At 42.4% G+C, this 15,998-nt stretch overlaps 1 protein-coding gene across 9 annotated transcripts in view; it reads left to right on the top strand.

The window, feature by feature from the left end:
* atp8a2 (ATPase phospholipid transporting 8A2) overlaps positions 1-7,418 on the top strand; it is a 133,639-nt gene extending 126,221 nt beyond the window's left edge. For all 9 annotated transcript variants that reach the window (XM_060899835.1, XM_060899840.1, XM_060899836.1 and 6 more), the window contains 2 exons: positions 6,555-6,646; positions 6,740-7,418. In XM_060899835.1, the coding sequence (XP_060755818.1) occupies positions 6,555-6,646; positions 6,740-6,834 (187 nt within the window). In that variant the 3' untranslated portion in view covers positions 6,835-7,418. The remainder of the gene's footprint in view (positions 1-6,554; positions 6,647-6,739) is intronic.
* Positions 7,419-15,998: the final 8,580 nt, after the last annotated feature.

The raw sequence follows: 15,998 nt of genomic DNA, 5'->3' as shown, positions 1-15,998 counted from the left end.
TGACCTTGGTCAGACCATAGATTTACATAGAAGACTAGATGCCTCGTCCCCGTTGCCCGTCAACGAAGTCGAACGTCCGCACATGGCGGCCATCTTACCTCAGACAGCTGGCTTACCCATTACATTGTGTTGGTAGCGATATGCACTTTTCAGATGACCGTAACTTCCTCAAATTTCAATCGATATTCAAACAGTTTGGTTTGTTATATAAAAACAAACAAACGGAAGTATGTATTTATGATATTAATGATGAATAATCATTTTATGTTTAAAAAAAATACGCATAGCTTGGCGAAAATATTTCAGTATACTACAGACTGTAAGACAGGATGCATGCTGAAATTCCTATGCTGTGAGAAGCCTAACACTGCTTACTTATGGATAACTGCGGCCTTAGGACAAATAACCATACAATTTATTTCCAATTTTTAGTGAAAATATTTTTACATGTGATAGGGCCGTAGGGGAAGCTAAAGTTAAATAAACAGCTTACTCACTTCTGAAACTTCAGAAATACTTCATCCACCTCAAAAACCTAATGCACTCACAGCATCGCATAATAACAAATGTAAACTCACATCATAGCATAATAACAAATGCACTGTCCGAGTAAGTAATAGTATAAAACAGTGACAGCGACTCACGGTAGTTTGTGACAAAAAAAGCATTTAATCAATCACGTGGTTATACTTCCAAGGATAAAAAGATATCTTTACATTTACAAAAAGAACATTCAAAGCTGATTCTCATGTCAAAGTCAATATATGTTAGCACAGAAGATTGAAATTTCATTTGACTAGGCTCCAATGTGCAGTTAAAATAAAACTAAACATACTGATATAAACATCTACAATTAAAACAGACACACACATCAGCTTGTCATCAAAGTCAGTACTTTGATTTCCTGTAAATCATAATGTGAGTGCTGGGCTGGGCTTGCGTAAGTCTTCATACCCATAGGATGTCTATGTCCATACCCCTTGTCTGTGGTAAGATGGCCGCCCTGTGCGGACGTTCTGGAATACGCGGTGAGGAATCTAGTCTTCTATGTAAATCTATGGGTCAGACTAGCGCTATGGTTCTGACAGTCTTCTTCACAGACATGCAATTAAAATCAATGTGTAATTACTAGACTGCCACCTGCTGTACTGGAGAGGGCGGGGACGTGAATTCATGGCCCGACTTCCTGCTGTAAACTCCTGTCAGAGGCGCGTCATGAATTCTGGACCTACCGACTTTTATATAATGTGAAAATACGGGATATTTTTGGTAAAATAAAAAAACGGGAAGACAGCGGGAAATAAGTCAAAATAAGGGATTTCCCGGGAAAAACGGGAGGGTTGACAGGTATGCTGGGGAGCTGATTTTCTTTTTATATATTTTTATATACATGGTGCAATTTGATAACCGTACCATTTCTCTCAGTGCTGTAAAATAAGCGATTGTCCAGAGAACATAAAGAAAACAGATTCCCAAACAGCACTGAGAGAAAAAGTGTCGAGGCACATTGTATGTGTACCGGCTCTGTGTAAGAGTTTACTTCAGAGCCAGACCAAATTCTCTCTGTCAAATGGTAGTTATGAATTTGAAATTTTCAATTTTTTAAATGAAAATTTATGTTAAAATTTAGGCGTTTCTGCCACACACACACACACACACACACACACACACACACACACACACACACACACACACACACACACACACACAAAGATCTTTAAAAATCGACACTTGTCTGTGGAGGATCCTTACTTCCTCGCAGGTTATAGCCTCTATAGTGCACACTCTGTCACCTACCAAAGCTCAGATACTGCATCTAAATCTATACTTCTAGTCCCTTTCACATCCACTGCCCTCCAGAATTATTGGCACCATTCATATAAATGTGACTATACACAATACTGTGCAAAAGGCGCATGTAAAGAAATGCTGTAGGACAAAAATCACTTAAAAATCTCATCTCATCTCATTATCTCTAGCCGCTTTATCCTGTTCTACAGGGTCGCAGGCAAGCTGGAGCCTATCCCAGCTGACTACGGGCGAAAGGCGGGGTACACCCTGGACAAGTCGCCAGGTCATCACAGGGCTGACACATAGACACAGACAACCATTCACACTCACATTCACACCTACGCTCAATTTAGAGTCACCAGTTAACCTAACCTGCATGTCTTTGGACTGTGGGGGAAACCGGAGCACCCGGAGGAAACCCACGCGGACACGGGGAGAACATGCAAACTCCACACAGAAAGGCCCTCGCCAGCCCCAGGGCTCGAACCCAGGACTTTCTTGCTGTGAGGCGACAGCGCTAACCACTACACCACCTAAACCCCTTAAAAATAACCACTTAAAAATAATGAAATGAAATGTTTCAACATTAAAAAAATACTATAAACAGTAATCAGTAAGCCGTAATAAATGAAACAAAGCCAATATTTGGTGTGAGACGACCCTTTGCTTTAAAAATAAAAATAGTAGTCTGAGGTCCAGTGAGTGCAGTGTTATGTGGAAACGAGCTGTAGGTTTTACTGAGCATCTTACAGAACCAGCCCCAGTTCTTCTGGACACTTTGACTGTCACACTCGCTTCTTCATTTTGCACCAAAACCCAGCAGCCTTCATTATGTTTTCTTTTTTAATCTGAAAAGTGCTCTCTTATGGAATATGCTGCTCAGATACAAACATTTTTTTGTTCTGTAAAATTTAATTTTGTGCTGGAAAACGAACGTTTGGACTCTAAAAATGTTTTTGTACTGCCTCGATAATGTAGAGGTCATAAAATAGAAATCTATAAAGTTTGTATGAAAAAAAGGGGGCTAAGACTTTTGCACAGTACTGTACGTTTGCATAAAATAAGCACAATCATTCAAATGTTCCACTCAGACAATAAAAGAAATTCCAGATATTTGTTAAATTCTCAAATACTTGTTCAAAATTTTGTACATAATATTAAAATTATTGACACCCCAAAACATTTTAAAGATTTGCAAACAGATTATTTTTTTCATTTAATTCAGTCACCAGAAATGTTGGCTCTTGCCTTTAATCATTTCCTGTTTCCCTGAGGTAGATATGAGGTCGTGCACACACACACACACACACACACACACACACACACACACACACACACACACACACACACACACACACGTTTAAAACCCATTCATCATATATTACCAAAGAATTTCAATACTAAACAGATGTACACAAGTCAGGTAATGGGTTTAAAAACACACAAGCAGTTTAAAAATTGCTGTTAATGACAAAAAGTCGAAATCTCAGAACACATCTGAACAGTTGGAAATTTGCCAGGAATCCTATCATTTATCAAAACATTGCCTTCTCACTTGAACAGTCCATTTCGCTCTCAGCGACCGAGCATGAGGATGCTAACTCATGAGGAAATACTAACTCGTCAAAGTGAACTCTCACCTGGTGATCATCATTTCATTCATGTGCATTTGAACTCTCCTGATTCTGTTTCTCCGCGCTTGTGTCATTGTACCAGAGTCTCAAAAGGTTGGATGTCAATCAGGCATGCTCATTAGAATATTAGGCCACACCTCCATAGTTCTCAGATCAGTATCACACCAAAATATTTTAAGCCATGATTCCTGGGACTTTCATTTATTGTCTGCATTGTCTTATTATTAAAGCTGCACCCATGTGTTGTTTATCCATGGTTAATTATTATTTTTTTTTGTATAATGTGTGTTTAATCCCCACACTGACGGTCCACAGGCCCAAGGCTGCAGTGCCGTAGGTTTGCAGCGTGCCTAGAGTCGGACATCCACAGGTAGAGCTCACCTGCCTGCGTGTGCTTCATTACACACATACAGAGTGAACTCTACCTCCTCATCCTCATTCTTTGTCCTCTCACCTCGCCTCCTTTATCTCATCTGACATGTATTTTTTCTGTTTTTCTACGTTTCTTCACACTGTGCATTGCCAGATGGCCCTGAGCTGGTCAGGTTCGTGTGGCTGTAAGAACTGGGTGTGTGTATTGTAACTCAGGAAATGTACCGTAGTTCTGTGTGTGTAGGAAATGTATGTGTTTATATCAGGGCTGTCAGATTCCTTTTAAATTGCCCTTGAATTTTAATCAACGTAATAATTGAGGCTATAATTGTATCATTTTTTTAATGCGTACCTCATAAACCACAGGAAGTGAAATAATGTCACTTTTTGAATCTCTGAAATATAAAAGGAGTATATACGGTATTTCCCACCCGCCACCATCTCGGGAGGGTGAAGGGTATCATGTGATCCATCCAAGACATGTGAAGCCAGCGTTTTTTGTTTTTTTTCTGCTCATTCTACATCACAGGGCTTCTGAGGACAGTGTTATCTGCCCTCTTCTGCATACATGAGCTAACAGACATCCATGATTGACAAGTGTTGCTGTGATTGATAGGGGAGAGAGAACATGCCCCTCCTACCTAGAGACCATAGCCAACATTGCTCCTTTGCCTCCTGGCTATGTAAATATTATGTAAAGGTGTGAAATTGATTCTGACAGCCCTAATATTTATTCTGTACGTGTTTATGGAATAGAGGCGTGTTGAATTTTCCTACAGATATAGCTCAAGTAGTGGAAGCCTGTAGATCTTGATTTAACTCAGACTTTGGCAGTAAGATTTGTAGCTGGTTTAATGCGCTGACTTAAAATTGACTTCTAATGAGGACGGTATTTGGCCCGACGCCTCGGTTCGGCTTTCTGCTCGGTTTCTCCTGTGCAAGCTAATTAAGCTCATTTAATACAGTAAACATGCAATATTGGACCGAGTTCAAGAATTGCTACGTATTTTAAACTTGTGTGTTGGGCTGTGGTTTAGACTCCGAAATAGCGTGTGTTAAAAGTTTAGACTTGGTACTTTATCCACCCAAGGAGTTCGGGAGTAGTAGAAAGATGTTTGTTTGGTTTTTTTCCTGAGTAATGTGATCTGCAAAACGATGTGCAGAAACAAAGCTTCACCTTCTGTTTTGAAAAAAGGACTCCAGTGGAACGACTGAGGAACACGGAGCTCGGATTTCCGGCAAAACCTCTGCGCATTTCCATTTATTTATTTATTTATCTCTCCATCACTCACCTCATCTGACCGGTCATCTGTTTAGCAGATGGCATTTTCTTTGGCAGACCGTCATGCCACGGTTACGGTTGCAGACCGCTTTCATGATGAGGCCAAATATATCGAGGCGTCCTTCCAGCACCAGTATTGCGTGTTTTCTCCAACCCCCCCCCAAGTTCCTCTAACGTACACTATGCCTCTGTAACCTTGAGCAGCTTTGGACATCTTCCATTACGGCTGGGATTTACATCATTCCCCACTGTTTATAGACGGAATTGCTTTCATCTGATTTATGGGGAGACATCGTGGTATCATCACAGGGATCATCACTTGGAGTCATCACTCTATCTTTTTAGGGTCTGTTTATCATAGAATGGGCCGAGCGCCCTTGGGTTCCACTTCATTCAGAAACCAAATTCCATTTGGAGTTCAGGGCAAATCAGACAGCTCCACTTTGAAGGCATAAATTTGGGTAAAACGTCATTTTTATACTGATTTTTACGTTTTAACAAAGAACAACAGATGGTAATGGCAGGTTGTCATGAAAAACAATTTCAAGACAGCACTAAGCAGATGTTTCAGAATTATATGCCGTCTTCTAATCAGGAAATTGCTCCCTAGGTAGGCAGCAAAAGCACATTCACGAGATAAAGTCTGTCCCATTTGGAAGGTAGCTGTTTTCCAAGCGTCTTATTTTGTCCAAATTTGATGGAAGGATAGCATGTCCTTCTTCTCACTGTAGAAAATGCTTTCATTCCAGTCATTCTTCAAAAATGATGATAAACAGATGTTAGCTTGAGAGATTGAGTTTCCCGTGGTCAGAAGTTTGCTATGCTCTCTCTCCCCTGTCAATCAGAGTGACACTAGCCAATCGTAGGAATCTATGAGCTTATATATGTGGAAGAGAGCAGATAGCGCTTTCCTCCAAGCGTGTTACATTGATGCAGCATGAACAGCAGTGTGAAAAGATCTGGAGATTGGCTTCACGTGTCCATCACTGTTTCTCTGGGGTTTTTTTTTTTTCCCGAGCAAGACTAATTAGCGTGTGCTAAAAAGTGCGCTAAATGTGATGCCATATGAGGACATGTCACATCATCAAGGTGGTGGTACTTTCCAAGGTAGCAGTGTAGGGTAGTAGATTCTGATCAGTCAAATATCCAAAGAGTATTTGTGCCAAGCCTATGACCTTGAGGATTTGTCATTGAGGATTGGTGGTAAAATCTGTCAGTCATTCCTGTGTGCGCTGTGTTTTAATCTTTAACCTGTCGGTCACCTTGGGCTGCTTTTATGGACGCTGGTTAAAGCTAATCTTGGGCGAAATGTCACGGTCTGTCAGACGTTTAATCTGCATCCTTAAAAGCAGTTCTTAGACTTTTTCTTCTGTGTTTTGATCTCCGAGTGTGAACCCTTGATTAGTGTATCAGTGAACCATTCTGCATTCTGATTGATGATTAACTTCTCTCTCTCTCTCTCTCTCTGTCTCCAGTCTGAATGAGCGTGCCCACCTGTTGACTCGGGTGTTCAGGAAGACGCCGTCCAGCGTGGGGCGCTCCAGCTCCGTGCAGCAGACCGTCTCACGTGAGTGTCTTGCAGCGAAATTTGAGATTCTCAAGTGAAGTGTCAAGTAGAGGAAATTAACCGTGGTTTTTTTGTTGTTGTCGTTCTCTCCAGATGGTTACGCATTCTCCCAGGAAGAGCACGGGGTTGTGTCCCAATCCCAGGTAGTGCGTTCTTACGACACGACCCGCCAGCGGCCCAGCGTGTAGCTACACCAGGAGCAAGACTGCCAAGGCGGCAGCTAACACTTTTTTTTAAGGGACGTTTCCATCCCACGCGAGCCTGCTGTGGCCTTACTAAAGTAACTGGACTGAGGTGGACTTGGCCTGCGCCGCGAAGGGCCTCGCTACACACTTACAAAGCCTTTTCAGACAAGACTCAACTGTGGGAATGTGGGTGGGGACAGTGGTGGGGGGATGGGATGGGATGGGATGGGAAGGGAGTCATCTCGCAAAGAAAACGGCCAATCAGAATGTGCCATGCTGTGAAGGACGGGAACGAGGAGCCAATCAGCATCCAGATTCGATGCATGGAAACCAGAGACACTGTTTCTGTCTGTATCTATCACACTGCGGTACACAGCCCTGTGGACATTGTGATGCATGTGCGTATACAAACGTGTGTATGTCCTCTTGTTTCTCTGTGTGTGTGTGTGTGTGTGTGTGTGTGTGTGTGTGTGTGTGTGTGTGTGTGTGTGTGAGTGACTTTTGTCTCTTTGAGTTTGGACTTCGGCTTGTCTGTCATCATCAGTGCAATGCAGGAGGAGCTCTTGAAAATAAACATCAAACATGCAGCCTGAGGAATTCCTTTTCTCGGTGATGAGCTGTGTGTGTGTGTGTGTGTGTGTGTGTGTGTGGTCTTTCAATTTGAGAGCAGTATTTATTCACTTCACATTCAGATTTTGTAATGTTTCCCCTCTAAACCTGCCCGCCCCCCTCTCAGTTCCTGCTCATGTGCAAATTTACTCTGTTTCTGCTCAAAACTCTTCGTCTGCACTCACATGTGCTTCAGTTTGAGTCCATTTCCTCACACTCGGACTGCTCTTGTGAATCTTCTGATCACAGATTTCTCTCTCGCTCTCTTTGTGTGTTTGTGAAATGACCCTGTCAAAATTCACCAACCAATAGAATGCAAGGTATGACATTGACCAGTGAAAGCATCGTTGGCTTCACTGATGGGTCGGTTACTCTTTAGCTGGGTTCAGCCTGATGGGAAGCCAGTGTGGTATGGGGCTACTACTATATGTAACTCATCTCATCTCATTATCTCTAGCCGCTTTATTCTGTTCTACACGGTCGCAGGCTATTATACCGTAGTAAGCAAAAAAAGGAGCCACTGGTAGATGTATTAACACCAACATTCCAACAAGAAAACATAAACAGAGTACATATACTGATAATAAGGCCCTGGTTGGTGGGCGTGGATGAACTCTGTTAAACAGTAACATACCCAAGGAGGCAGTGACGCTTTTACTGATAAATCAGCGTTTCTGTTTAATATTTTTTGACTTTGTGATGCTACATACTCTAACCAGGGGGAAAAAAACTCAACAATTGACACTGACTACCAACATTTGATCAGTCAGGGCAGGGAGGAGTCTGTCGGACTCACAGGCCAATTCATAAAGCTCCTCCCTTTACTCTAGCATCGAGATATTTCAGGACAGGTAAGTTTTTTGGGGGGCGTTACTTTTCCACATTCACGTCAAAATCCCACCTTCTTTCTGACTGGCAGAATACTGGGAGTAACGAACACTTTCAAGTCCAAATTGCAGGAGGTTTTCCTTCCCGTCCAACCAAAATCTCCTTCATGATGAGAATACGGCATTTAGAGGAAATAACTGTATTTGTTTACATTTTGAGTCTTAAACCAGCTAGCTTTAGCTAACCAAAATCACTGTTGTCTTCACGTTCTTACTTTACAAGTCCAAAGTAATGGGTACAATGCAGTGTGTTACAGTAGTTTTGATCAGAAACAAATCATCCATCCATTATCTGTAGCTGCTTATCCTGTACAGGGTCGCAGGCAAGCTGGAGCCTATCCCAGCTGACTACGGGCGAAAGGCGGGGTACACCCTGGACAAGTCGCCAGGTCATCACAGGGCTGACACATAGACACAGACAACCATTCACACTCACATTCACACCTACGGTCAATTTAGAGTCACCAGTTAACCTAACCTGCATGTCTTTGGACTGTGGGGGAAACCGGAGCACCCGGAGGAAACCCACGCGGACACGGGGAGAACATATAAACTCCACACAGAAAGGCCCTCGCCGGCCACTGGGCTCGAACCCGGACCTTCTTGCTGTGAGGTGACAGTGCTAACCACTACACCACCGTGCCGCTCAGAGCAAATAATCAATGCCACAAATTGTGTACAGAAACTAAAACCATGGTTAACACTTGAAGGGACAAAAGTTAAATAATTAATCTTTAAAAATTTGTACCATTCAGTATGGATGCAACACTCATCTCAACATCTGCTAGACTTTTTTTTTTTACTGCCATGTAATATCAGAGCAGGACAGGCAAACGCTAGCTAGCTAGTTAGCTTATGTTTCACATAAGCCCAGCATCCAGTCACTCTGGTAAACACGGGCTATTCAGCAGGGACAAAAATTAAGGAAAAAAAAAAGGGGGGGCAACAAGGAGACGTGGACGTTTTTGTTGTTTCAGGTTTCGTCCTCCCCTCATCTGCCTTTTTTCCATCCATCATATTGGCTAAATGTCATCATTATAGGTTGATGCTGTTTGTTATTTGGATTAGAGCCCTAGGTAATGCTAGCTTTCATAACTGGTGAACGAAATCCCGATGTTTTAATGTCGCTAATTACATGAACAGTGCTTGGATAATCCTAGCTTGAGTATAAAGTAGTCAGGAGACGTACTGTAGTGAGTTTTAGTTTCTTGGTGGTCTGACAGAACAGTGATCATTTCTGCCCTGAGAGAACTTGTGTGTGTGTGTGTGTGTGTGTGTGTGAGTGAAGTGGACAGATGCAGAACCATAGCCCAATTTGACCTCCTCTAAGTTCGTATATACACAGAGAGAGAGAGAGAGAGAGAGAGAGAATGAATACTCCCTCCACCCACCATCATAGCCTCTGTGCCAAAGAATACAAAGATGGCACTGAGGCAGAACCTCACTCGGTGTGGAGCTCCCCAAACACACTCAACTCCTACACACACACCTTACTTCTCTCTTCTCCACCTTTTTCCGGATTATCACCCTCTTCGTGTGTGTCTCTCTCTCTCTCTCTCTCTCTCTGGCGGCGTCTCCTCTGTCTGTTGAATAAACCTATGCCTCTGTGTCTGTCTCTCTAGAAACCTTGTCTTTATTATTCTTTTTCCTCTTCTTGTACCCTGAACTATTTGCTGCTGTGAGGGTACACAGGATGTGGTTTTTCTCAATTTTATGATAATTAGTTACAAGAATGATGATCATATTTTCTGAATTGGTTGTCAGGTCCCCAACTTTCTCATCTCAGGGCTTTGTTTGGTTCCGACGGACCTCACTTTTCAGAGAGACTTTGCTCAAGTTAAAGTAAAACGCGAGAACCTGCACATTGTTTGTTTGTCTCAGGCTTCTGTTTGCGTTTTTTTCCAGTTCAGAGATTAGCCTCACTCATGCTAGTCAGTGCTACCATTTTACACGAGCTGCGTTTCCATTCAAACGTTTCACAATGTTCAAATAAATTTCAGAAACGAAAATCAGCAAAATGCGAAAACCCTGGAAATAGTGTGAGAGTGATTTGGATGAACAGAATACAGTCCTCAAAGTGTACAGCTGTTTTTCGCCTGTAGACAGTTTTCACTGCGATAATTTCTTATCATAAGTCTGAAACAGGTGGCACGGTGGTGTAGTGGTTAGCGCTGTCGCCTCACAGCAAGAAGGTCCGGGTTCAAGCCCCGTGGCCGGCGAGGGCCTTTCTGTGCGGAGTTTGCATGTTCTCCCCGTGTCCGCGTGGGTTTCCTCCGGGTGCTCCGGTTTCCCCCACAGTCCAAAGACATGCAGGTTAGGTTAACTGGTGACTCTAAATTGAGCGTAGGTGTGAATGTGAGTGTGAATGGTTGTCTGTGTCTATGTGTCAGCCCTGTGATGACCTGGTGACTTGTCCAGGGTGTACCCCGCCTTTCGCCCGTAGTCAGCTGGGATAGGCTCCAGCTCGCCTGCGACCCTGTAGAACAGGATAAAGCGGCTAGAGATAATGAGATGAGATGAAGTCTGAAACACTTGGATGATACGTAAACACACACTACAAGTGGCGCATTTGCATCACAAGATAAATGAGGTGACGTGAATGACTCTAATATGAACACATGATTATTGCTCATGACGGACTCATTATAATGAAGTCTTGGTTTATTTAAGTAATAAAAAGTCCATGTGGTGGAGTCAGACCTGATCCAGGTTTTCCTGTGTGGGCGGAGTCGAGGCAAAGGTCCGGGGGGTGAACACAACTTTGTGTTTCAGACTGGATAAGTGAGTTTAATGTATTGTTTTGTGTTGTACAAAGTTGTGTGGGTTAGGGGTTAGGGTTAGGCTCGTAGGAGGAACTTGGATTAAATCCAGCTCCATCCCCTGGACTATGAATATACTGGTGATATCAGTGTGAGCTGGTGAGGTTCAAGATCCTGTGCTTAATTGTTACATTATTATCTGTTGTTTTGCTTCTTCATTCGTGCCTTTGACATGCTAGTTTCCTGGAAGCAGCCTGAATGTGACGGGTTGACATGAGATTATGACAAACACATTAGGAGCATGTGTAGCTTTTAAACTTAATGTAAGCCCTGCTTTGAACTTGCACATTGTCCAAAAAACATGCTGTACATTTGTGTGCTGAGAAGATGTGTGTGTGTGTGTGTGTGTGTGTGTGTGTGTGTGTGTGTGTACAGAGCATGAAATTTAGAATGCAGACCACCCAGTCGACCTCAAGTACTTGGTTGAATTCTGAGTATCTCAGCATGTGTTCTTGAGTTATAATGATCATGCTGATGGAAATTAATCTGAATATGAATACTCAGGGGTGTGTGTGTGTGTGTGTGTGTGTGTGTGTAACCATGTCCCTTTGTCCTGTCCCCATTGGCTCGGTGCTGGGAAGCCCACGCCCAGCCTCTGGATCAGACCCAGTTCTGTCCTGCTCCAGCGCCTCCGAAATGGGGAATCCATTCCTCTAGTGATCCGTTCCACCTCAGCAGGGGCCACACAGATACATTTCAGCTCCGTCCAAGGTCTCCTCAAACGTCCTCTCCACTTTCCACCCACTCTCGGGATTGCTTTGGAGTGTGCCAAAAATGTACGCCCTTCACTTGCCGGAAACAGCGCATTATTATTAATATTATTATTGTTATTATTATTATCGTTGTTGTTTCTTATACCACGTTTCATGTACACTGCATTGTCTGGGGTGTGGGGGAGAGAGAGAGAGAATTTGCTTGAATTTTAACACCCTCCAGGGTCATTTCTGCACCCCTTGCTTTTTATTTCATTTCTGCGGAGGCGGTAATGGCATCTGCAGTGCAGAACAGAGGGGGCTAATATTTATTATTTCATCATTGTTACTCTTCTAGAATCACAGGCAAATCATAAAACTAAGAGTTTTTAAAACCAGGCAAAGTTTCACGTGCTTTAGCTAATTATCCTTTGAGCTATAGGGAGCTAAACTCGTGCGTCCCATGAAGTCTTTAGTACAGACTTTGAAAAGGCACAGCAACGACGAAAACAGTACAACTTTGTTAAGAATGTCAACATTTACCTCAGATATGTTGGCAAATTGCAAAGAATAGACTCCCTGCAGCTAGTATTACAATAGTTCCTATTAGCATCAACCTAACTTAGCATTAACATGACGACAAACTTCTGTTGGGCTCCTATACTGAGAAACAACATTTCTCTCGTGTTGCGTTTGAGACGAATGATATGGATCTAAGTATTGTATGCATTTTTTTTCCCATTAGTTTAAAAAAAGAAAGCCAGTTAGAGAGGTGCGTCCACAGCCACACTACAGCAGATAAAGTTTTTTTTGTTTGTTTGCTTATGCTTTTATGAGTACTTATAAATTTAAAAAATATAAGTTTATATTTAGAAATCCAATTTAACTTGCACTAAAAGCTATACAGGTGTGTAATGTTAATATTTGTATAGTTATGCATAATTTCCAATTAATTTGCAACTAACTTTTGGCTTTCCTTAACAAAGTATGTAAGTCCAGAGTGGGCCAGTGAGCAAAGTGGGTGGGCCGAAGCCCATTACTGACAGAGAATCTCTATGTGGAGTGTGTGTGTGGCCACTTTATTAGGTACACCCATACACCTGCTGTTTTATGCACTTATCTGATCAGCCAATCCCTCACCGGCCACTTAAATAGGAACTTGTTCTTGATTCTAAGATCCCTGTTCTTGGCTGCAGGAGTGGAACCCAATGTGATCTCCTGCTGTTGCATGCTGAGATGCTTTCCTGCTCACCACGGATGTAAAGAGTGATTATATGAGTTACTATAGCCTCCCTGGCAGCTTGAACCAATCTGGCCATTTTCCTCTGACCTCTCTTATCAACAAGGCGTTTGTTTCCACCCACAGAACTGTCGCTCACTCACTCGATGTTTATTGTTTCTCGCACCATTCTGTGTAAATTCTAGAAAACCCCAGGAGATCATCAGTTTCTGAAATACTCAAACCAGTCCATCTGGCTCATGATACAGTGAAAGAAAGTCAGAGTTTGAGATCACAGTACTTTTTCCAGTTCTGATGTTTGAAGCGAACATTAACTGAAGCTCTTGATTCGTATCTGCATGATTTGATGCATCGTGCTGCTGTCAAGGGATCGGCTGATTACAGAACCGCATCAAACAGCAGGTGGCTGTATGGGTGTTCCTAATAAAGTGGCCGGTGAGGTAGATACACTGAAAACTGATCTGGAGTCAGCTTGAGGCTGTTTGGTTTTATATACAGTAGTTAGAGCCGTAATTTATAGACACTTCTACCGTACATATGGAAGTGGATGACATGTCGCTGATGGAGCAAGTCAGAAACAACTTGGAGACACCCAGCACACTCTACAATATTTATTATCATTAACACATTTCAAATAAAAAGGAAACTGTTCTCACTGAGAAAGTCAGGAAGACATTCAGTTCAAAATAAACACTTTTGCACTTGCATGCATTAACGAATGCAGCATGGACATGGAACAGATCTTTGACTGTCCATGAACTCCTCTGTAGTGAAGGCTAAAGATGTGTTTTCGAGCCCAGTTTGTTTTTTCTTCTGCAGGAACACGTGGAGAGTCTGGTCCTCATCTCAGGGCAGTTCAGTTCACGCTGACTTGGGATCAGCTGTTCAACCCTGAGCCTTAAAAGTTGCCCAGTACAAAATGACAAAATCAGGTCCTGGATCAGTTAACAGTGTTAACCTTGTGCTGATAATCAGGCACATGATATATTGTGATATTCATTCCAGACTGTCCTGTTATCAGAGAAATATCTCTCAGCTGGTATTCCATGTGGGAGGAGGTGCTTAAGTAAGGTGCACTAAAAGTGTTTTTACTCCAAACTCGTGTATAACCGAGGTCTAAGGGCAGTTGCTGAATTTCGTAAATGGAAAACTACTTTGTAGAACATTTTAGGAAAGCTTCAGTCAAGGGTGTCAGGATAAGTCCTAATTATGTATAACATGTCTTTTCAAGAGTGAAACAAGTCTTTCAGAAGAAATAATTTGTGGTTATTCAGTGCTGTTGTAGTTGTGCGATGTCTGATGATGCATACCGCAAAACCTTCAGGAAAGCATGAGTAACGGTATGTTGCTTCAGTGCTGGAAAGCTTTAGTAAGGCTTTATCTTATGTCCATTTCTTCTAACACCTTTATTGTTTTTGATACATTTTAAATTTAAGCCTTTATTGACAGAATTTGACAACTGCCCTTAGACTATCATTATGTCCAGACAATGTGGTTTGTTTTCGTTCTTTTCTCACTTAAGGGAAACGTCTGGAGTTGAAATTCTCATCTGTAGAAATCACATATGCACCAAATATGTTCGATGGAGATTACGCTGAAAAGTGCTGGAGTATTCCTTTAATATGGGCACTAATTCTGTGTAGAGCTCTTGTGGCGGTTTTTGGCAGAACATCTAGCTTCGTCTCCAAGAATCGCGCTCCAAATGAAATACTCTGGACCCTTTTGGTGCTGCTCCAGGGCACCTTATGCTAACAGAGCGAGAGAGAAAGTGACACGCACACGCACACACACCTCTTTCACAAGGGCAACTAGTGAAGGGGTAAGGCTTGGCAGAGAGTTTTACTGCATAATAAAGTCGGCTGCCTTCTGAAGACCACCGATCTCAGCTACATTGAGGCTCAGAGTGAATCAAACCATTTCTCACACACGCACATATACACACCTTTCTTTGGCATGTATATACTGTATTTTTTTAGCATGTATCCTGGAACAGGGACAGTATGTTTAGTGTGTTTTCCGCAGAGTGAGCACTTACAGGAACGTGTGTGTGTGTTTTCCGTTTAGAGAATTGACCAAGGAGGTGGAGCGTCACAGTCTGTGTCTCGTGCTCACTTCATTAGAGTTTAAGCATCCAATAGGGACCCAGGCCTGCTTTTCACATCACACCACCTGCGATTCCCATTACACATGCCATATGCTCCATACATACACACACACCTACTATTACATACACTCACACCCCCTAGGGAACATGTGGAGACTACACGAACACACCACGTGCGCACACACGCATGTGACATTGACTATGACGGAAATGTTCACAAGCTAACACGTTCACAGTGCCAACGTTACGGCACAAACTCATTTTAGAGGTGATGTCATGTGCGATGTGAAGAACATCTGGCCACCGTATTGGTTTTTCCTATAAAATTAACAGCTCTCTGTAGGTGCAGTGTAAACATATGACACGTTTAAATGAAACTTGTGAATTTGTGCTTTTTGACATATTAAACGCTCCGTTTCAGTGATTAAAGTCATAAAAGAAACATTGTCGCTAGGTTACTGGAAGCAAGCTAAAACTTGCAGGCTAACGATTTAACTTGCAGTTATCCATGAAGTCTTTAGTAGAGACATTGAAAAGGCACAGCGAGAGCGAAAACAAGACAAAATTGCCAAGAATAGCAACATTTACCTCAGATTTGCCGGCAAATTACGAAAAAAAAAAACCCAGCCAATACAGCTAATATTGCACTAATTCCAATTAGCAACTGAACTTCTAGTAGGCTCTTATAGCCGTACTGAGAAACACCAAATTTCCTCACAACTCTGAGACATTTTGTAACTCTACAGTGCTGTGCAAAAGTCTTAGGCACGTGTAAACAAATGCTGTAGATTAAAATGGCTTAAAATATAATGAAAT

Source organism: Neoarius graeffei, chromosome 19 (genome assembly GCF_027579695.1).
Source record: "Neoarius graeffei isolate fNeoGra1 chromosome 19, fNeoGra1.pri, whole genome shotgun sequence".
In the NCBI taxonomy this organism is placed as follows: domain Eukaryota; kingdom Metazoa; phylum Chordata; class Actinopteri; order Siluriformes; family Ariidae; genus Neoarius; species Neoarius graeffei.
This window is presented reverse-complemented; position numbering and strand designations above follow the sequence as displayed.